Source organism: Phalaenopsis equestris, unplaced genomic scaffold, assembly GCF_001263595.1.
Source record: "Phalaenopsis equestris unplaced genomic scaffold, ASM126359v1 Scaffold226954, whole genome shotgun sequence".
Lineage (NCBI taxonomy): Eukaryota > Viridiplantae > Streptophyta > Magnoliopsida > Asparagales > Orchidaceae > Phalaenopsis > Phalaenopsis equestris.
The window spans coordinates 239,636-263,533 of NW_018244957.1; the positions used below are offsets into that span (position 1 = coordinate 239,636).

The 23,898-nt window shown below is 35.0% G+C and overlaps 1 protein-coding gene across 3 annotated transcripts in view; it reads left to right on the forward strand.

Annotated features, from left to right (window-relative positions):
• Nucleotides 1-19: 19 nt before the first annotated feature.
• The window catches only part of LOC110037911 (ion channel DMI1-like), a 51,516-nt gene continuing 27,637 nt past the window's right edge, over nucleotides 20-23,898 (forward strand). For all 3 annotated transcript variants that reach the window (XM_020742652.1, XM_020742650.1, XM_020742651.1), the window contains exons 1-9: nucleotides 20-381; nucleotides 460-563; nucleotides 639-1,274; nucleotides 4,752-4,934; nucleotides 5,160-5,219; nucleotides 5,311-5,514; nucleotides 6,406-6,654; nucleotides 20,769-20,867; nucleotides 21,095-21,289. In XM_020742652.1, the coding sequence (XP_020598311.1) occupies nucleotides 48-381; nucleotides 460-563; nucleotides 639-1,274; nucleotides 4,752-4,934; nucleotides 5,160-5,219; nucleotides 5,311-5,514; nucleotides 6,406-6,654; nucleotides 20,769-20,867; nucleotides 21,095-21,289 (2,064 nt within the window). In that variant the 5' untranslated portion in view covers nucleotides 20-47. The remainder of the gene's footprint in view (nucleotides 382-459; nucleotides 564-638; nucleotides 1,275-4,751; nucleotides 4,935-5,159; nucleotides 5,220-5,310; nucleotides 5,515-6,405; nucleotides 6,655-20,768; nucleotides 20,868-21,094; nucleotides 21,290-23,898) is intronic.

Genomic DNA, 23,898 nt, shown 5'->3' on the forward strand with positions numbered 1-23,898 from the left:
CGAGCCTCCCCCCCCCCCCGCCCCCAGCCGGCCCGGTGCGGCGGTTAATGGTTGCGGTCGAGGACCCTTCGGATGCCCCTGCTAACGGGGGTGTTCTTGATCGTGATTGGTTCTATCCCTCTTTCCTTGGTCCGTACCCTTCACGCCCGCGCGCCTCCGCGAGGGCCCGTCCCAAACCGGATCCACCTAAGGTAGAGCATCTACCACCGCCGAAGTTGCCGGTGACTGACCGGACTTTAGAAGCGAATAAGCAAATCTCAAAGCCCGAGCTAACGCAATTCGATAAGGATGCCCTGAAGGTTTTACCGGAGAAGGAGAAGAGGAAGCTTATGGTTGTTCCCTGCGCCTCAGCTGTAACGTCGAGAGCAGCTCTTCGAACTAGTAATTCTTTTATTCTTTTAACGGTGAGAGCTTTTTTATGTTTTTTTGCTTACTACAAGGAAGATTTCCTTTTTGGAGTTTGCAGGTCATTTAGTTACATCTTTTTCTGGCAGCTAGTTATGGTTTCAGTAGTTTCATGTTCAGTGGCAGTTCATCAGCGAATAAGAGTCCTAGAACTTGAGGTACGGAGTTACTTGGACTAAAGGTTAATTTTGGCTTAAATGAATCTGATTTGGTGTTTGCTAACTTTTGTTCAGGATAAAATAATTAACATTAGTATGATCTGTAATGGAGATGGTAATGGAGTTGAGGGCTGGGCAGATGACCAAATTTTGCAATCTGAGGATAGGTTTTCTGATTCTTATTTGGGAATACCTGATAGCAGGACAGTTGCATTGTACACGGTGACGTTGTCAGTAGTTTTACCTTTTATTCTGTTGAGATTCCTTGAGCACATACCTAGCTTAAGCTCTTATTTGAAGGGCTCGAAGAATAATGAGGAGGAAGTTCCTTTAAAGAAGAGGATAGCATATAGGGTGGATGTGTTCTTCTCTATGTACCCATATGCTAAGCTTCTGGCCCTGCTTTTTGCTACCATACTTCTCATTGGATTTGGTGGGTTGGCACTGTATGCAGTGAGTGAAAGCAGCCTCTCTGAGGCTCTCTGGCTTTCTTGGACCTTTGTTGCGGATTCTGGGAACCATGCTGAAATGGTTGGTTTGCGGCCGAGAGTTGTCTCTGTATCAATCAGTTCAGGGGGCATGTTGATCTTTGCCATGATGCTTGGGCTTGTGTCGGATGCAATTTCAGAGAAGGTTGATTCTTGGAGGAAGGGAAAGTGTGAAGTTATTGAGAAAAATCACATTCTAATTCTTGGGTGGAGTGACAAATTGGTAATTATCTATTAGATTTCATTTTTCAATGATCTACATTGTCAGCATTCTCAAGTTGTGCTAACATGTTTAATTGGAAAACTGAATTGTATGTTGCCATTTCTTTTTCTTGCGTTGTGGTTTGCAACTAGTAGCTTTAGTCGTACATTTTGATAATGTAAATGTAGAAGAAATGATCTTTCTCTCACTTTAGCTGTAGCAAGAAATTGCTTGCAAACACTTGTTCTGAGATGGTTGGAAACGGAAGATTCATTTGGTTTGCTAGGAGTATTTTCTTAGCTTTTGTATTTATTATTATCTTCTACTTCATTGTTTTCTAACCAATTAACTATACATTTGTAACTATATTCAACTTGCAGTGAGATCAGATGAAATGTTTAAATTTAGTGGCGCAATCTACATTAAAACCAATAGACTAGTAAAATTTAGTATGAATTTTAAACATTCAAGGGTTTCTTTGACTTATTAGATGTAAGTGAGTGAATTAAAGTCCGCATGCGTCATTTATATTGTGAAACAGAGAACTACACTTTTGCTCAAATATAAGTCTTCTTCTGTTACAATAATTTTGAATCCATAGCCAACTCTTTTTATTTGCAACAATCCATTAATCAATGAATAATAATTTTCCATTTACAATAATTCTTTAGTTTATGGACAACCACTTTTCATCAAAAACAATTCGATAATCAATGGTAAATGATATTTCTTTTTAGGTAGATCTTAAGAAAGAAAATAATCCATTTTCCCTTATTATTTTCTATTTCTGTTGTGTACTTAATTGTATGCCATAAAATTAAAAACAATTTCATAGATTTATTTCTTTCCCATATCATTGTGCTTTTAACTTTAGAGTTTAGAAAAATTTCTCATTTCCCTTTATTCAACCTATTCAAATCACACCAAAGCAACCAACTACCTCATACTCTATCAATATATCTAACCTATTAATCCCTCATCAGAGTCACAAAATCTCTTACACCGTGTCAATATACCTAACCTTTGCACAATGAGTCTCTTGTCCATCTAGGAGAGAAGAAAAAACAAATAGAGTAGTCTATATGTCTCCAACAATACCAGGAACCTGAACATGGTTCAAGGATCAATGAAGAATAAACTAATGAGAGTAAATTCATGGATGATAATGCTGGTTTTCACTATTACGATAACTTATGGAAATGATGAGGTCATGCACCTAACACCTGATTTATGATTTATGACTTATAAAGGTTTTCATCTAGATTTCATGATTTTGTCGATTCTCCCAATAAAATATAAACTTCTAGCAACGTTCATAAAGTTCTTAAAATTCTTGAATTAGACAAAGTTGTAATGGAAGAAATCTTTGCCTTATAAAGGAATGACACATCAGTTTTTTTTTTTTTTTTTGAACTTTCACATGGGAAAAATTTAGTTTGATGCAAATGCATCTTTACAGACAAATTTAATCTTGATAAAAACATGAATAAATTTAATATCCTACTTATTGCTAAAGTGTCCCCCAATAATATTGTATTGACTATCAAAGTCCTTGACAAAGTTTTAACAGAATGAATGACACATTAGATTTTTCTTAACTTCCACGTGGAAAAAATTAGTTTGATATAAATGCATTTTTACATTTAAATTTAAACTAGATGGGAACATGGATAAATTTAAAGGCTAACTTATTGGTAAAGAGTATACCCATTTATATGGTATTGTGGATCAAAAAATAATCTCTCATATTGCTGAACTCATCACAATTCTATTTTATTCTCACTAATAGCAAATTTGAGCTGGCCACTACGTAAGCTTGATATTATAAATATTTTTTTTGTGGGACTTTGAGGAGGAAGCATATATGGAGATCTCACTGAAAGTTACACTCGGTTAGGAAAGGTCTAATAGACCTTGAGCAATTCATTATGTCCAGCTTGACAGATTCTTCAAATATATTAAAAGTGTAAAAAAGAAAATAGATTAAAAGTGTATGTACAATTAGGGTCTTTGCATATCACACTCTCTTTATCAAACCTTTTTCTAAAGGATTGTTTGTATATCTTGAGAATATTATATTTACAGATGAGTTAGAATAAATGCTAAATAGGTTCGAAGGATTTTGGGTTAGAGAATTTGCTGTGAAAGCCCTGAATATTTGAGAACACTTTTTTGATATGTAAGTGATATAATTAAAACAATATATTATCTTTTCTAGAATGAAGTATATTTTTGATCTATTAAAAGAAATGAATGCTTAGCTGTAAGAATGTTGGAACTTTGATAGACCCCAATTATAAAAAGTAGGTTCTCCGTTAATATTGTATGCCTATTGATAAGAGCATAACCTATCTTAGCAAACTCATCTCTCCCTCTCTCTCTCTCTCTTTCTCTCTCTGTCACCTTTCTTGATATTAGGTCCTATGTTGAGAGTAGGTTCCTTCTTAGTGTTGTATAACTTTATTGAAGATGACATGAATGATGTTAACTGTATTTTAAGGTAAATTGATATGACCTAGAAATGACCTGCTATATTAAAATCATCAAAGAAGAAAGTCAAAATTTTCTCAGATGTTGATAGGATGTAGACATCAGAGTGAAGATTCATCTTTGGCTATTGTAATTATGCAAGGGTAAAATTTGATTACATGAAGAAATAACATGTCTTCCTAAGAAGCAGTGTTGAGGCTGAATATAGGATATCAAAACTTGAGAATTGCAAATGAATGTAATTAAAATATTATTAGAAGAAATAAACTATCAAGTAAAAATGTGTCCAAAATTACGTGTCATAGCTAAATTGCCTCAAGTGTTGCAAAAAATTCCGTTTATCAAGATAGGACGTAACAAATTGAGATAAACCAACATTTCATCTACAAAAAATGAAAATGGACCAATTCAATTAAATTATGTTGCAATAATTGTACATATTCTTATCAAGGGTTTAACCCTAATGAGTTTTGATGATATAATATACAATCCAGATATGATCAACATTTGCAATCTAGCTTGAGCAGGACTGTTGAAATAATCTTTAATTCATGACAAACATCTTGTCAGCTACAGCAAACTAATAATATGTGGATAAAAACTTACCATCTCCAACAAACAGACAATCCATTGACATTGACTTTCCATTTATAGAAGTCCAGCAACTTATGAATGTAGCTCTCCTTTTCAGTGACATCTCATTAGAAAAGAAAAAATCCCAATTGTTTCTTTTTTATTTTTTATTTTTGTAGTTACTTACTGGTTCCATAATTAAAGTCAAGGAGTAGTCTCTAGATTTATTTCTTTTTGAAGTAGTTATTTCTTCACCTATTTATGTAGAGCCTTATGTTTTATAGTGCAAATAAGGGAATAAAGTTTAATCACATAATCTCTTTTTTTCTGTCCCTCTTTCTTCTCATTTTAATTTTTAAGGCTTTAAAAAATTAGATTAACTATATTTTATCATGCCTTTGATCAATTTGTTTTATGATTTCTGCTTGATTACAGGGATCTCTTCTTAAACAGTTAGCAATTGCAAATATGAGTATTGGCGGCGGAGTTATAGTAGTTCTTGCAGAGAGAGATAAGGAGGAAATGGAGATGGACATTGCAAAACTAGAATTTGATTTCATGGGGACATCTGTCATATGCAGGAGCGGCAGTCCTCTAATTCTAGCTGACTTGAAAAAGGTATTATACCTATGGTACCTTTAAGTGACTTGTATTTATTTGGTTATGCAAAATCCTACTGATTGGCATTTATAAAGTTCTGTAAGATCATAGTGAGTGGCTTTTGTAAGGTTGTTCTGCGACATTCTATCTTTCTGTAGAAGATAAATTCTCTCATTGTGTAATTAATAGTACGAGAATCTTGTTGAATTCAACTTATCTGGAGTTAAACTGGTGCACCTGCAGGTTTCAGTTTCCAAGGCACGTGCTATCATTGTTTTGGCATCTGATGAAAATGCAGACCAGGTCTTTTGAGATTTTAACTGATAACAAGCATATTATCTTTCAAATTTGTTCTGAACTTCTCTCATTTTTTAATTGTCTCGATCTTTTGTAGAGTGATGCACGGGCTTTAAGAGTTGTTTTGAGCCTTACTGGTGTTAAGGAGGGCTTGAGGGGTCATGTTGTGGTAGAGATGAGTGACCTAGACAATGAGCCTCTGGTGAAGCTTGTCGGAGGAGAACTTATTGAAACAGTTGTTGCTCATGATGTCATTGGACGTTTGATGATACTGTGTGCCCTCCAACCTGGCCTTGCACAGGTTAATCTGCCATGATTTTTACACATTGTAGATATATACTGAACTGCTTATTGACTCCCTTAATAAGAGCCTTAATTTTTTTGTATAGTTCTTTCACAAACTGCTGTAACTTTTCAATGCTAGGATGTTCTTTTTGTCTAAATTTAACTGTTACCATTATATTAATACTTCTGGTCATGCTTGATTGCTGATCCTTTATGCAGACTTGTAGATGGCATGGACTGAACTAAATGGCAAAACTTTGAAGAAGAACAATTGACAAATAAAAAAATAAATCCTATCACTTCTCCCCTTCAGAGGAGGAAAATGAGTGCTAGTTTTGGGTATTTCGGCCTGAAAATTTGAGTTTTGGCAAACTTATTACATTTTAAATTCTAATATGTACATTTTTTTTTCTTTTCCCTTTTTTAATCACTGATTGGCATGTTGTGCTAATTTAATCCTCGTTACTTAATTATTAGAGAATGATTAGGTGGATTAGTGGCTTTACACTTAGAGATAAAATGAGAAATAAATATATCAGTGATAGGGTTTGTGTAGCTCCAGTGACGGACAAAATTAGAGAGAGTCGTCTTAGATAATTTGATCACATTAAACTTCGACCATCTGATGATCCGTTTAGACGACTAGATGTCTTAGATTTGACTTATGTTAAGAAAGGCAGAGATAAACCTAGGATGCCTTGGGCATATTATATAAAAATGATCGTAATTTATTAAAATTAAATGAAAATATGAGTTGCAATGGTGGGATAAAGGTTTTGTTGTTGTTGTTGTTACTTAATTACCAGAGATAAATTTTTAGTAGCATCATTGCTGTGTTTTATTTCCATTGCTAAGAATTGAGCTTTCCTTTTATCTTGTAGCAATTGTATTACAGTGACTCTTGCAGATATGGGAGGACATTTTGGGCTTTGAGAACGCTGAGTTTTACATCAAAAGATGGCCTCAATTGGATGGCTTACGATTTGAAGATGTACTGATTTCTTTCCCTGATGCTGTTCCATGTGGTGTTAAAGTTGCTGCAAATGGTGGAAAGATTGTAATAAACCCTGAGGATGATTATGTTCTTAAAGAAGGTGATGAGGTCCTTGTTATTGCTGAGGATGATGATACTTATACACCAGGTCCTTTACCAGAGGTGAATAAACCATTTTATGTTGATATAGTATTCTTATTGAAGTTCTTTTTTTGGCACTTTAGCATATTTGACTGCGTCGAGGCTTTAATTTAGCAATTTCAATTTAAGGCAATTAAAAGTTGCATCATGGTACTTTATTTACCTAAATTTATCCAGTTTTTGCTGAAAGCTGAACTTGTCTAAATTTAAATCTGAAGTGGCTTGACGGCCTGCTCAAAGAATTGTTTTCGATTTAAATGCCTACTTAAGTAGCCTGGTTTTTTAGTGGCAGCTTCCTTTAGTGGAGTTGCCTTTATTGGTTTTGCTGTTTGATGTAGTTTAGATACTTCAATATTGGTTTTACTTTGAAGCGGCCAACGATAGGTCGGATAAAAATGGTTGGTTAATAAGGCTGTTTTTTGATGCAGTTTACCATTGTCGGGTTGCCATTTATTGTTGTGAAAAATTTTCCATCAAAATTACTTCCATTAATTCCCCCTCAATTAACTTTCCACTGAACCTAGCCATCCTCCAATTTATTCGCTTCATGCCACTTCAGTTATCTGTGGGATTATTAGTGCCATTGCATCAATCGGTGGGCTACTATAATTAATTAATTTATTATTTTGTAGCCCCATCAATTTATGAATTATTGTAATTATTCTGCAATATTATTATTTGATTTTATATTTTTTCTTACTAGAAGCTTTTCCTAGGATTATATAAATATCATAGAAATGTTCGAATGAAGCAGGTGATAAATTCTCTTTTTTTTTTTAGCATTTCTATAAGTTTTAGCCTTGGTCACTACATTGTCTAGAACTTGCAAGTTTTCTTTGCTCAGGTATATTTTTATTCCTTATAATCTTTTTATTTATATCTTTTTTTGTGCAACCTGTTACCAGCATGTTTTTTTCCCACGGATTACAAAGCTATCCTTGTTCATTTGATCTTTGGTTCATTTAGAATTGAAACTATTAACTCAAGCACAATAGGATAATAAAATATTATTCATTCAAAATATACTTTAAATGGAAAGAATTACCTTAACGTGATTATAAGTGGTTCTTTTTTGAGAGATGATGAAAATTGGGCCGTTTATTTAACATCGGGTCTCAACAAGGTGATCACATATTCAATAATTGGGATGAATATGACTCAATGATGAAGTCCTAGTTGTGGAACTTCATGGTTCTTGAAATAAGCAACACTTCCATGTTTCTCCATTCGTTAAAAGTAATCCGTGATATGTTAAATCAAATATATTCTGAAGTCTGTGATCCTACCCAGATCTATGAGATCAAAATCAAGATCTCAACCACAAAGTAAGAAGGACAATCCATCACAAAATACTTCAATCTATTACAAGTTCTTAGGCAGGAGGTGTTTCGTTATCAATTCATCCAATGGACTATAACAAAGATGTAGTTCTCCTAAAAAGGTTTATTGAAAAAGATTGAATATTGATTTTGAAGTTCCGAGGATTCAAATTCTGAAAAAGGAAAATTTGATTTTTTTAATTGATGTCATTGTCATCATTTGAATGGATTAAGGAGATAAAAGAAAGAGAGTTTTGATTGCAATACTCATATAGAAGGGTCGACTTCTATTACAAAGGCCATCAACATCAAACACTGTGATTAAGAACTTTTTTTATTCCGAGTAGCACAATCAGCTACACCCAAAAGAGATGGTTAATATTGAAGGCATAACATTCAAAATATTGATGTTGGAAGCTTCACGTGAAACAAAAAAGAGTGCGATGACACTGAAAGGGTAAGCAAAAGAATAGATTCATGCATATATAACACATGTGGAGGAATGTAACACCAAAGATTTTCCAAAAAAAGAATTAAATTAGTTAAAATTTACTGATATCACTAGAAAAGATTCTTACAACAAGTATCTGTTCTCTTATACTCTTAGATATTACCTTCTTTTCTTATGCTTTTAAAGTATTAAAGATATTCAGTCTTATGTCATCGACTATTTATTCAGGAGCTCCACACTATATGACTAGCTCTTGACACAAATTTATTCCATATACTTCCTCCAATAAGAAAATAATTATTGCTGATGGATCATCAACAACCATTTATGGCTAAGAATATATGCTTATAAACAAATCTTTATACATGAATGTCCTCCTTGTGTCCAAATTATTCACTAACTTATGATTTTTCCAACAGTTAAGTATAGATTCTAAATGTTTCATTATATATTTCGCTTCGATTATTTATTTTAGTAGCATGGCATGGACTTGCTAAAGGAGACGGCCTTAATTGTCTCGAATCTAGTACCAAGGAAACTACAAATCATATGCTGTATTATAATTCTTTTGAAAATCTAATTCCAGTAAGTAAAAATAAAATCTACATTTGGCTATCTTTGTTCTGTTTTTTTATAAGTTATATTTACTTTATTATTCAATCATATTAATATCTAAGAGATTTTCCTTGTGCGTTAGCAAGACAAGCATGTCAATTCTTTAATAAGTTACATAAGAACACAAAAATCTTTTTTTCTCTCATTCACCATATTATTTACCCCTAACATAACTAGGGACGTGTCCTTTATTAATGATTGCACCCTTATGCAATAGGTTCTATTAAAAGCTAAAGGCTATTTAAATATCATACTTTTTATCTATTTTTAATATGATAACAATATTTGATATTGAAACTAAAAGAGTGAGATTTGACAATGCAAAGACCTTTTAAATATTTTCTCTCATATTAAAAAAGAAGGGAGTAATAATGGTTCTTTTGTGTATATACACCTCAAGAAAATATGTTGATTAATGAGTTGTGGTCTGATACAACCCTTATCACGACCCGACCCGGGAGTTTGAAATTTCCAAGATGAGAACCATCGGTCGGACGGAAGAAAACTATCTAACAGTTTTGTTTCATAATTAAAATAAAATTCAAAGTACGAAAGAGTCATTTTATTTTATATAATTTATATTTATAATATTTTATTCATATTTAAACCTTTACATCTAACAAAAAATAAAATTGAACAATAATACTCATCATCCTGCACTCCTTGGTGTCTATACATGTACTCTCTAAGGTTCATCTAACTTAAAGATAGTTTTCCTGTAAAATGTTAGGAACTGAAATGTTGAGTTAAAACTGCTCAGTGGATAAATATTTCTAAATTATAATAATTGTCATTTTAAAATATTTTATAAGATTGCAGCAAACCATAAAAATTACTATAGTAAAGAATCCAGTTTTATTTACTTTTAATTATCTATGTTCTACTTTTTCTTTATTGGGAGTCATCGTCTAAATGTTTACTTTAAGTTTAACATTTTCTAACCCATCATAAAAGATAGACAACCATTTTCATTTATGTGCATAGGTAAATTACATTCCTCTGCCAGTATCATGCAGGGGTGGCTCACATTTGCATCTATATACTATATTTTATTTCTTTTTCTTGCATAAAAGAAAACCATGAACTTTTGCATTTTTAAAGAAAAGCTCGGAAATAGTAAAAACATGTATAATTAAACAAAGTGTTCTAAATAAAAAATATTTACTCACCTCTATGATATAATCTAATGTCCATTGTCCGATTCTTCAAGTGAAATTTGTTCTTAGGTGCACATGTAATCACAATTTAAATATAATTAGCTTCTGTCCAGGGTTAGTCTTCTTTTCTATTAATTCTAGATTTATTATTATTATTTTCACAATTTACTTATTTAATTATATGAACATTTACATATACCTATATAAATATACACTTCCAAATTTCTTTTGATTTTCTAAAACGTATAACTAATTGATTTAGTTGGATTACTCTATATTATAAAGTATTGCATTTTAAAAAAATTACTTTCCTAAACTTCTTTTTAACATGCTTAATTTATAAAAAATTTAATTTAGCTTTTAAACTTGATTTAATTATATAACGAGTAATCAATTATTTAAATTAAGCTTCATACCTGAATTCCTTTCTTTAGCAAAGTTCTCTTTTTTTGCTTTAGCCTTATTGCTAGTTACCTCTAAACAATTATTAACAAAATTAAAATCAATTTAATGTAAATTTTCTGAAATTTCATTTTATTTAATTATAATTAAAACTTGTCTAGCAAAATAAAATTAAACATAAATATTTTCTGAGCCAAAATCTCTCCTTTCCCTTTCAACGCCTTTCCCTTATTACAGACAATGAGCAGGTGGGGCTCGGTGGAGACCTTCACACATGCAAGAAGTTCCCATGTATGCTACCAAATCTTTTATACACTCGATGAGTCTTCCTAAAAGCCACTTGACCTTACCTCTACTTCTTTTCGGTTAGGGCACAGGAAGCCTAAATTTTTCTTTCTTTACCTTCATGCAAGAAAGGGATGCGTGAGGAAGGCTCGCTCTGATCACTTGAGCCTTCAGGTGCTAGCTCGAACTGCTCTCGATTGCGAAAAAGGCCTTATATGTTTACATGAGAGGCATGCGACCATTTCTTCACTTGTTTTCGGCTTCGACACCTCCTCCTTCATTCACTGCCACTTCAAGAATGTTCGTTTGAGTCTCTCGGGTGTGGAAGAATGGAGTACGAGTCTTCCTCCTTCCTCTCTGGCTCAGTTAAAGGTAAACTCCTTCGTCTGCTTTATTTTCTTCTTCCTCTGTCTCTCACACTATCTTTCTCTCTCCCTTTGGCTTTTCCTCACCCTCTCCGTTTCTTTGGCTTTCGTCTACCGAGTTCGAATGAGAAAGGAATGAGGGGATAGCCTTGACTTAATTCTTCCACGGGCTGTGGGTTTTCCCTTTGAACGACACATGCTTCACGGGTTTTATAACAAGTAACTTTTTTACATTATTTATATAATTAAGTTATTTAAAATTTTAAATAACATGTTATTATGACAACCAGCTCTAGGAAAATATCTCTCTAAACACAAATGATCTCGTCTCCATTATTACCTAATTCTGCGTCTGCTCAGTCTATACCTGCCAAAAGGTAGGCCATGTTATCTTCTTATTGCCTATGTCATCTTAATTTCAATTATATTGCAGTTGTATCCTCATTTGTTTATTCATAAAAGTCATAGTTCTTATTAATGTGAGATTTGTCAACTTGCCAACTAGAAATGATTATCTCATGACCAGGTAAAAATCCTCAGTCTTTTTCTACCATCCACAGTGATATTTGGTCACCTTCAAGGTTGAAGACCCTAAGTGGAGTTGAATGGTTTGTTTCATTTATTGATGATCATACTAGAATTACTTGGGTATTCCTAATGAAGAGAAATCTAAAATGACTCAAATCTTTCAAACCTTCCATAACATGATTTAAATTCAATTCCAATACAAAATTCAGATCTTCAAAACTGATAATGTAAGAGAATATTTTAATTCCATCTTTGAGTCATATATTTTAAAAAATGGAATCATCTATGCGAGTTAATGTATTGATATCCCACAACAAAATGGAGTAGTTGAGAGAAAGACCAAACATTTTTTTTGAGGTATCTCGCTCAATTATGATGCCCTATCAAGGTTCAAAATATTTTTCTGGGGTAACAATTTTGACTATAACATACCTTATCAATCGAATCTCTTGTCGGCTAATTAACTTCAAAACACATTTTCATGTTTTGATTTCATGTTTTGATGGTAACACATCCTCACATAAGAGCTTTCTCTTCTACTGCACCACTTAAAATCATTTGGTGTGTATCCTTTGTTTACGTCCATTCTCAAAATCACACAAAACTTGACTCTAGATCTATCAAATATATTTTTTTGGGTAGGCCACCAAAAAAAATGGGCATAAGTGCTACTCTCGTGTTACCAGAAAATATAACTTCATGGATGCCATTTTTTTCTTAAAATTAATAATACTACCCCAATTTTGATGTTCAGAGGGAGAGTGCAAATGAACATCAATTTTGTATTGCACTTGATGACACCTGACCTCACCACACTACACCTACACTCCTATCATGGTTGAGGATACCTAACCAACACTATCAACTCAGACTAAAGTTCAGAACAAAGAACTTTGTGTGCACACAAGGATGAAGAAACACTTTGAGTAGGTGAAAGATAACTTGTAAGGGCAGAACTGCTCAAAATAAAATCCGAGGCAACATCCACCTGAAATGCCAAGTGAATATGAGTCTAATTTCATGGGTTATCTCCGTCCTCTTTCAATGTTAATGATAATGAAAGCTGTGTTTGATATTCAATTCAAGAGTATATAGCTTATGGGAAGCTATCCTCATCCTACAAATCTTTTGTTTCTAACCTCGATAGTATGCAGATTCCTAAATCCATTCATGAAGCTCTTGAAAATACATAATGGTTGAAAGCTATTGAAGAAGAGGTTCAAGCACTAAAACTTAATGATACATGGATTTTTACTAAACTCTCTCATGAAAAGAAACTGGTTGGGTGCAATCGGGTGTTCAACATCAAATATATAGTGATGAAGATATTGAAAGATTCAAAGCCAGACTTGCTGCAAAAGGTTTTACTCATGTCTGGGATCGACTATGAGGAGATTTTTGCACTAGTTGTTAAACGTAACACTATTAGAGTTCTCCTTTCAGCACTAATTAATAAAGAATGTGTATTATATCAACTTGATATTAAAAATATCTTTCTTGAATGGGGATATAGAAGGAGTGTATATGGAGATACGAACAGGACTTGAGAATGATTCTAACAAACACCAACCATGCAAAATTAGGAAGTCTCTCTGTAGACTTAATTAATCACCAAGTGCGTGGTTTGAAAGATTTGCTAAAACTATGAGATCCAAAGGTCATTCTCAAATTCAAGCTGATCACACTCTATTTGTAATACACACTCAGAAATATAACATTGTTGCACTGATAGTTTATGTAGATAATTTGATTCTTACGGGTGATGATGAAAGAGAGATTCTCAAGATCAAAGAAGTACTTGCCATAGATTTTGAAATCAATGACCTAGGAACCATGAGATATTTTTTAGGTATAGATGTGATAAGGTCCAAGAAAGACATTGTTATATCACAAAGAAAATACATTCTAGTTCGACTAAAAGAAACAAGAATGATTGAATGTAAACCAGTTAATATTCCAATGGATCCTAACCACAAGTCAAAGAGCGAAGAAAAAGTGTCTCTGTGGATAAGAGAAGATATCAAAGATAGGTAGGAAAACATATATACCTGTCACATACAACAACAACAACATTAAGCCTTTATCCCACTAAATGGGGTAGGCTATATGAATCCTTTTTCTCCATCGCCCTATTGAGTGTCATATTCTCATTTAATTCGAATAGATTAAGATTATTTTTCTTATACACTTTACTTGAGTCTTCATTTATTAACATAAGTTGAATCTAAAACATTTATTTTCCTGATAGGATCATCACATGGTCGTCGTTTAATATGACTAAACCATCTATGACGACTCTCTCTAATCTTGCCCGCCACACCAACTACACTAACCTTATCACGGATACATTCATTTCGCATTTTGTCTCTAAGTGTCAGAGCACTCATCCACCTAAGCATTCTTATCTTAGCTACACTTAACTTTATTTTATGCTTTTCTTTTAAAGGCCAACATGCTGCGCCGTAGAATATTGCAGGTCCCACCACCATCTTATAAAATTTTCCTTTCAGTTTGAGCGGTACAATACTTTCTATCACACAATAGGCCCGATGTATTTCTCGACTACAACCAACCAACTTCAGTTCTACTAACATCCCATATGTATATCACCATTACTTTGAATTATAAACCCGGGATATCTAAAATGATCACACCTTATAATGATTTGATCACCCATTGTTACAACTCTGCCATTAGAGCTACTACTATTAAAATTATATTCCATGTATTCAGTTTTAGATCTTCTCAAACAAAGGTTTTTAGACTCCAATTTAGACCTTCATAATTCATGTTTTTTCCCAAACTCTTTCTCTAGTCTTATCCATAAGAAGGATATCATCAACGAAAAACATGCACCAAGGGACATTTTTCTGTAAATGTCTAGTAAGCATTTATAATTGAAGTAAAAAAAGATGTGAGCTTAAAGTGGATCCTTGATGTATTGCAACTAAAATAGGAAAGTATCGAGTCAATCCTCCTATTCAAACACAAGTAACAACCCTAGTATGCATAACTTTAATGACTTGAATCTAAGTCATATCAACTCTTTTCTTCTACAAAATTCTCCAAAGGACTTTTCTAGGAATCTTATCATAAGCTTTTTATAAATCAATAAAAATCATATTTAGATCCTCCTTATTCTCTCAATATATTTCCATTAAACCTTTCAATAAATGTATAGCATCCATAGTAGACCTGTCCGACATAAATCCAAATTGATTATGAGAAATCTTTGATTACGCCTTAACCTATGTTCAAATACTAAATCAACTTAATTCCTCTATAATTTACACACTCTTATGCATTCTCTTTATTCTTAAAAATGCGACCAAAATACTCTTTCTTCACTCCTTAGGCATCTTTTTAGTTTTTAAATAATATTAAAAAATTTAGTAAGCTAAGAAACTTCCAAATCTCCTAAATATATCCATACTTCAATTGAGATATCACAGGTCTTATGATTTTTTACTTTTGGTTTTCTTTAAAGTTTCATCAACTTCTTTTTTACTAATGCGATGGAAAAAATAAAACATTTTATTAGATTATAATGACATCCCAATGCCTTTATTATTTATTATTTGATTTTATTTCCTGATTATGTATTTCCTCTTTCGTTTTATTTTGTTTTTATTTCTTTGCGAATTATTTAATTCAATTTTTATTACTTTCCATTACTATGTATATTGTAATTGAGTTTAAATACCCCACCTCCTATTAATGAAATAAAACTGCTTTATTCCAAATCTCAACATGATATCAGAGCCATAGATCAAACCCTAGTCGTCGATTCTTTCTGCAGAACTTCATGCAATTTTTTTTCCATTTCATTCTTGTTGTTAGTTCTTTTTCCCACCTGCAAGCTTTCAACCATAGAGAAAAACGTTTTTTTTGTTCCAGCGGATGTTTTCCTTTAAGCCTTCCTTGTGGAAAATTATCCCGTGGAAAGCCATCCAGCGATTTTTTTTTTCCAGCCAACTATCTCTCACATAGAAAATTATCTGGCAATTTTTGTTCCCGCGGAAAAATCCCAGCTAGCTGTCTCCGGTAGGGAATAAACCGGGAAGAACTAGTGTAGCCTGAATATATTTTCCCTTTCAACCAATGATCTCAGCAGCCTCTAAAAGCCAGCCTTCCCACAACCTTACTTGCTGCTTAACCTTCCTTTTTGCTGATATGGTAATTAAAAGGCAGCAGGTCCTTCCGTTCCCCGCTTCTTCCTACAGCGTTGTTTCTTCCACTCAATGTGACTTTTTCCTTAAGCTTTTCTTACATAATTTCCTGCATCATTCTTGCAGCTCTCTTGCAACTTTCCTGCAGCCTTCCTGCAGTTATCCGTCAACCGGTGACTTGCAAATTCATCAATGTCTCAGAATCCCAGCCACATTTCTTTTGGCTAACTTAGAATCATTATGTATTGTGCTTAGCCCTCGTCGATGTCATCTCAGACCAGCCATTCCACTTGTGTTTACTGTCACAAATCCAACCACACTCGGAACAAGTGTGGAAATTTCATGGTAAACCGACATACAAACCTTTGACCAAATCCTTTGCCACCAAAGGCCCTGCAACAACGTCCAAATCATCGCGGTTCAACCAACTCCTACCTAGAATATTCCAGAATCTTCCGAATCCTTGGGAAATTAGATGGAGTAATTGATCATGCTACTTGGAGCACATGAAGTCTCTACGGGTCGGACATGGAGACGACCTCCCATGTCCGACAAGGTACTCTTCCTATGACTTTCATGGTTTATTCCACCTATAGTCCATGGAATACTAATTCAGGTGTCACAGATCACCTGAATGGATGCTGACAAGTTTTTTCGACTTACTATTTGTGCTCTGGAGAGGATATCGTCAGAATTACCGATGACACCTATAGTTTCATTGCTGGTAAATGGTTGGTCAACCGATCTAACTCTTGAGATTGTTTTACATGTGTCTTAGTTGCAAGTTAACAAATGATATTGATTGTGTCGCTAATTTTATTTCTGATGGTTGTGTTTTTTAGGATCGTCATCCGGAGAGGATGATTTGAACTACTAAGAGGGTAGCCGAACTTTACTACTTTCAAGAGGAGCATAGAGTGTGACGACATACCTTTCAGGAGTTGTAGCTTATCTCGGTCATTAAATGTCTCATTATATTGTTGCATTGTCGTTTAGATCATCATAGTTTCCAAAATTAAAAAAAAATTATATACTTCGATGTTTTTAATAAAAACCTTTCTAATTTCAATTGTGAGACATGCCAGTTAGCCAAATATCATCAAATTCATTACCCATTCCACACTTACACACCTTTCACTCCTTTCCCTCTTTTCTCTCTCATTCACAGTGACCTATAGGGACCTTTTCACACCCTCAACTAAACTAATAAACAGTGGTTCGTGACTTTGATTTATGAACACACTCGAATAATGTGGGTCTATATTTTCAAAGATAAACTGGAGGTTGCTGTCATCTTCTAAAACTTCTACATTTTCATTTTAACTCAATTCAAAATCCTATTCAGGTCCTTCATATTGACAATGACTGTGAGATTTTTTAACTCTATTTTGGATGAATTTATAGTGAGCAAGAGCATCCTTCACGATAGCTTGTGTACGGACACTCCTCAACAAATGGGGGTAGTCGAGAAGAAAGACCGTCACCTCCTTGACGTTGCTCGCTCAAGCCAACGTCTCGAAACTTTTTTGTAACAATGCCATTCTCAAATTAACCTATCTCATAAATAAAGTTCTTTTTAAAATTCATAAGTTCTGAACCCTCTAACTATCCTTATGTTATGCTTCCTTGCTAATCGGGTTTTCCTCACCTTAGACCCCAAGATTTTTGGGTGCACTACCTTTGTTCGGAACATTGCTTCCAATCGGAGTAAACTTGATTCTAAATTCCATAAAATATATCTTCATTGGGTATTCTGCCACTTAAAAGTGGCGTCGGTGCTTTGATGCTACCACTAATAAAATCTACGTGAGTCCCGATGTATCCTTCTTTGAAAGTATTTCTTCTCTATCTAGCTCGGCCCCAAGTGAGTGGGAATTTAGCTTCTTTGACACTGTCCCTTATCCTATTCCTATGGATGTTGCCCCAATTATTCCTGCCACTGAGTCCCTTGTCCCGGTGAGTGTACCATCTGGAGTGTCCCGTGATTCGGTGAGTGCACCATCTCCTTCTCCCACTACCCATGTCTATAATCTCCGTACTCGTTCAAATGCTCTTACTCTAGAACCAGCTACCTCCTTACAAGGCCCTGACTCCACTCCTGGCGATATCCTTAGCACAACTCCTCCAAACGACGAGGTGATTTCTCTGAATAATGCACGCATTCAGACATGTTGCCTCTATTCTATGGCAAGATGTCTTTTCCACAGTTTATCATAGACCTACAAAGTCTTTGTTATTGCTCTGAGGGACCGTCAAATTCCAACTACTATTGAGGTTGCTCTTGCTGATCTAGATTGGAAAATGAGAGTAATGGAGGAGATGAATGCTCTTCAGCGAAATAATATATGAGAGGTCGTTGATCTTCTTCAGGGTAAGAAAACTGTGGAGTGTCAATATATTTTCAGCATCAAGTTCAACTCTGATAGATTCTTTGAACGCAACAAGGCACGATTGGTCACCAAAGGGTACTCATAGACCAATGGAGTTGACTATGAGAAGATATTTACTCCAGTGGTTAATTTAAACACTATTCGGGTCCTGTTGTCCCCTACAGTGAATTTTGATTGGCCTTTATTCCAGCTAGATGTCAAGAATACGTTCTTGAATGTAGAGCTTACAGAAGAAGCATACATGTCTCTCCCTTCTGACTTTAACTCTACTACCTTCAGAGGGTAAATGTGTAGGCTGCGAGTCCTTCTATGGGCTAAAGCAGTACCCAAGGGTCTAGTTCGACAAGTTCATAAAGGTGGTTGTTGGTCATGATTTTTACCAAAATGTATTAAATTTCTCCAATAAAATTCTTTCTTTAAGAGGTATCATTTATATTAATTCTTTTTGGTTATTCTAGAATTTTTCTTTTGAACATATATCTAAACCTACTTGAGGAGTATAAATACTTACAACGTTAAAAATCTTAATATCAATAATAATTTTTAGGGCTATAATTCTATCACCAATTTTATTTATTTTTACAACATTATCTTTCAGAGACATATATAATTACACCTAGACCATTTTAAGTGCGATTCTTACCTGAATGCCGTAGTTTAAAACCTAAGCTATCAATCACCATAGCCTTTTCTTCAACCCATTTAGTTTCTTGAATGTATAGGATATTTATCTTTTCATGAACCATAATATTAATTAATTCTATTAATTTACCTGTAAGATTGCCTATATTCGAGGGTTCTATTTTACTCTTAGTTTCATGGGCTAACTTCTTTACCCTCATCTGTCTGTAATGTGGAAACCCTTACTTATTTGACACTACACCCGGATGCCGTTATAGCGACCCTTGCACACTTTTCACTCTATTCAGGCCGTATAACACATTGCTTTCAGGGCACGTCCTATCATTTACACAATGATGTAAAGGACGCATGTCATGATTTTTTGATAACTTTTATGCTAGCTGTTGACTACCTAATGCAACCCTCTACTTTTCTCGTCCGGGACTTGGGACCCAGCAATAGTAGTGTTGATATGACATACCCTGTAAGTATTGTGAGTCAAACACATAAATAACCTAAATGAAGAGTATTTTGAGTACATACTTCAGAGGTTTTTCAAGAATACTCCTGGTTATGGATTAATATTTGAGAAAACTAAGAACATATTGGTGGAGGTTTATACCGATGCTAGTTGTGCTGGGGAGCTCACTGACAGAAGGTCCACCACAGGTTACTGCTCCTATGCATGAAAAAATTTAGTGACATAGATAATTAAGAAACAAAACAAGCAGTTGTTTCTAGAAGCGTTACAGAATCAGAATATAGGGCACTTGCCTTGGGAATTTGTGAAGGGATCTTGATTCAAAAATTCTTAAAGGAATTGGGATGTACTTTCAATAGGCTTATACAAATGTTTTGTGACAGTCAAGCAGCTCTCAGTATTGTCGGGAATCCTGTGCATCATGACATTACCAAACATATTGAAGTTGATAGATGCTTTATCTCTGGAAAAGTTAATGAGGGAATTATGCAACTGAGGTACATCTCAACATACTAACAAGTTGCAGATGTCTTCACCAAAGCTTTTCCTTTATGCACCTTTCAGTGTTCAATACCAAACTTGGTCTCTACAACATTTATCACCCAGCTTGAAGGGGAGTGTGAAAATCTGAGAAGATCTAGTGGAGGATTTTATTAGGACAATTTAGGAAACTTTTGTTTTTTCTGTTTTTATTTTATGTTATTTTATTTTTTATTTCAGATGTATTTCCTTTCCTAATTTAGGTTAGATATATTTGGTAGGTTTGTAAATTAGGAGTGATTATTTTTTCTATATTATATGTACCCTACATGTGAGTAATACAATTAAGAGAGAATTATTTCTCTCTAAATCAGTTCTCTACAATAACTAATCACCTTGTCTACCACTAATTGAGTTTTCTGTTAGTTGGTTATTATTTTATTATAATAGAAACATATAAGAGCGTATTAAGGCTCTGGTCTGCAGTTGTGGCTAGATTATCAATCTGTAGCTATCGGTTGATATTTTGTCACTACCTAAATCTTGTTTCACTCGGAGTTTTGACATTGAATCAGTGCCTTGAGGTTTTTATAATCCTAATTAGATTTTTAACTCGAAACTATTAGTCTTAAATAAATATAGTCATACACTCATACTTGTGTAAGCACTTGTGGTGATTGCATACTCTTATTCACATTTTCCATTTTGATATGTATGTGGTGATTGCATACTCTTATTCACATTTTCCATTTTGATATGTATGCAATATGTGGCTGCATACAACGGCTCTCTAAATACCACATTGGCAGGAACCTCTTGCATTGGATGTATCCTTTTCTCATAGTATTAAAAGTTATTCTACATTTTTTCAGGTGCAACCCGGTTTCTTACCACATGTATTTAATCCTCCCAAATATCCAGAAAAGATCTTATTCTGTGGTTGGCGTCGTGACATTGATGATATGATTATGGTAATTCATTATCTTAAGTATATAATTTAGACCATGCTTCACGGTTTGATTAATATTGCATTTAATCATTTTTTTTTTGTTGCTTATGTCGGCATATTGGTCCTTATCCTATTCCATTGGACACATTAACGTGTGCTATTATTCATTCTGTCTTTTCATTTCATGGACTTTATGCTCCATCTGATTATTTTGTCATTCATCATGATTATCGTGTTTGTTTTGAATAGGTGTTGGAGGCATTTCTTCCTCCAGGCTCTGAATTATGGATGTTCAATGATGTTCCAATAATGGAAAGAAAGAGGAAGCTGACAGATGGTGGGCTTGATCTTTCAGGACTCTCAAACATTACATTAGTCCACAAAGAGGGGAATGCTGTAATCCGTAGACATCTGGAAAGTCTGCCTTTGGAAACATTTGACTCTGTGAGTATTCAATTTTTCCGAGACTTTTGCCATGTCCATTAAGTCATAGTAAATCATTATCTTCATCTTTATGAATTGCTTTTTCTTAGATCAGTGTTTGCCTTCCTGTAATATCAATTGATATTACGAGGTCTCCTAAAATGGGACTAATTGTGACGTGGGGCGTTTGATAGATGCAGGATGTCCTAGGGATGCCTGGACCAAACTGGTTCAAGAAGTATTTGGGTTGACCAAACCCTCAAGGCTTTGGAGTGCCGCCTAAGGGATGTGAGGTCTACTCCTAGTTAGCCTAGGTCTATTTATTTGTTTTCGTCGGTGTCTATTGTTGTTGCTACGTTTGTTTTGGGACAGTCATCAAAGTCCCTCTTTTTTCTTTTAGGGCTGTATCCAAGGGTTCCGAGTGTGCTACAGTTGCATCTTGTTCATAAGGCGGTGTTTATTTTTCGATACCATTCCTCACCACTTTCCCGCACCGGCTTCCTTCACGTCGCCGTTGCACCTTGGCTGCCATCTCCTAGATCCACCCCTACCTTGATGTTCCTGCTTTCCAGGTGCTGTTTTTTCTGTAGCCCACCGCCCTCCATTACCGACCCAACCTTCCCCGTCATTCCACTCCTTCCTTGCTGCTGTACCCAGAACCGTCCCCTGTTGCTGTTGTTCCTGCTGCTGGCCTGCTGTCTGGACATTGAAAAACAGCCACCTTGATGTTTCTAGCTTGTCGACCGCCTCTTTCCACCACCCTGCTAACTTCCAAATCCTTAGCCGATGCCACTTTCACCCTAGATCCTCCTAAGTCTAGTGTTGCGTGTTGTTTTTGTTGCAATTTTAGAGTTTCTCTTGTTTTACTGTAATTTTATATTTTAATTCAGCATAATATGTGTTTTCCATTGGTGTTTGAATTCAGCCCAGTCCTAATTTCATGCTAGGGTTATCCAAAATCTACCAAAACCTAACCTAAACTCCAAAATCATTCCCCCTTGTCTATTTTTTGAAATCAGCCCCCATCCCCTTTAAAAAAAAATCCTGCCCTAAAGTAGCCACTCCAACCCCTTTTCACCTCCCAAACTTAAACGCTTGTCTTGCCATCAAGAAGATAAGTGCCGGAAGTCATTAAGGAGCTTATCATGGAAGAGATGCAACGGGAAATAAACTTGGGACAGTGTTAGGACTATAGCAAAGTGAAATGGGCATAAATTTTTACTTCTTAGAAATTCATTACTCTTATGCTATTTCAAGATTTATTTAAAAGGTACATGACCTTGAATTAGTAGAAAAAATATAGACTATATGATGGACAATTTAGTGTAGAAACCTGTGGAAGACCCTGCTGCCATTCGTGCAACAACATATTCGTAGTTCTCCGGGCCCTCCTACCCAGCCTAGAGGCAGAAGGAGCCTCAGAGGGACCTGGAACAAACGGAGTTGGAACAACGAGTCCAGTAGAAGGTGGAACACTCTATGGTGTCATGACAGTTGAAGGAGTATAGATCTGTGAAAGCACGAATGGGCGGCCAGAAAGTTTGGAAAAGTTTGAGGGGCGCTGCAGCGCCACACCATCAGACACTGGCCTCTTCCTCGAAGGAAGGGTAGTGTTGACACGGACTACTACGACCACGAGGGTAACATGTGCCGGACTTTCCCTTTTAGGTGAAGAGCACAGGGCCAATGCCTCAACATGAGTAGGATTATCGACGGTAATCCAGATGGGGTGCTTGAAGGAGGCGAAGGTATTAACCCCCTCAGGAAAGAAACAGAGTTCTTGTTAAAAATTATAATAGGAAATAATTTATTCTTATAAGAAGTTATGAGGAATAAATTATTTCCTTAATATAAGGAGATATTTCCTTTCCTATTTTATATTTATTTCTTTGAATTATGAATTATTTACTTCCTTATTTATGTTATTTCCTATATCTTCTGAGAATTAATATGAATTGATTATTGGAGATATTAGGTGATATATCTTTCATTTCATATCATTTAATTTTTATTATTTTTCCTATTATAGGATTCTTGTAAATGTTATTTATATCCTCGTACATATCAATGAAATAATTAAGTATTTCACTCTATTTCGCATTATTCTGAATTTTAACATGGTATCAGAGTAAAGTTTCGTACTTTATTCACCGGATTTTCTTTGAAAATTGTTGGACTCTCTTTTTGCCATCCTCTATGCAGGAAGGGAGGGACACTCATCTTGATATTTGGAACGATCCCTAATTCCCGACCGCCTCGTTAGGTTACAGAAACCATGGAAAGAATCACAAAGATACGCTCTCGTAAGTTCGATCTCGATGATGCCTCGGAGTCCGAACTAGATGCGCTATCCATATCGTCGTCTCCAGGTTCACGCATTAGCGTCAACCTCAGCAGCATGGTCGTTAAGCCTCCAGCTAGCAATGGCGGAGGGAGTGATCTTGACATCAGATATGACACCGATGATCGCCATCATGGTTCCCCGCCGCATCAGCGCCGACTTAATTCTCTGCAAGATGTTCATCCCCGCGATTCTCTGTCGTTCAAATGATGCCGTGGAGGCTACTCGCCGCTGCATCGCCGGAGGTCTCCTGACGGACTCCTCCACCGTGCGCCCCAACCTAGTCTAA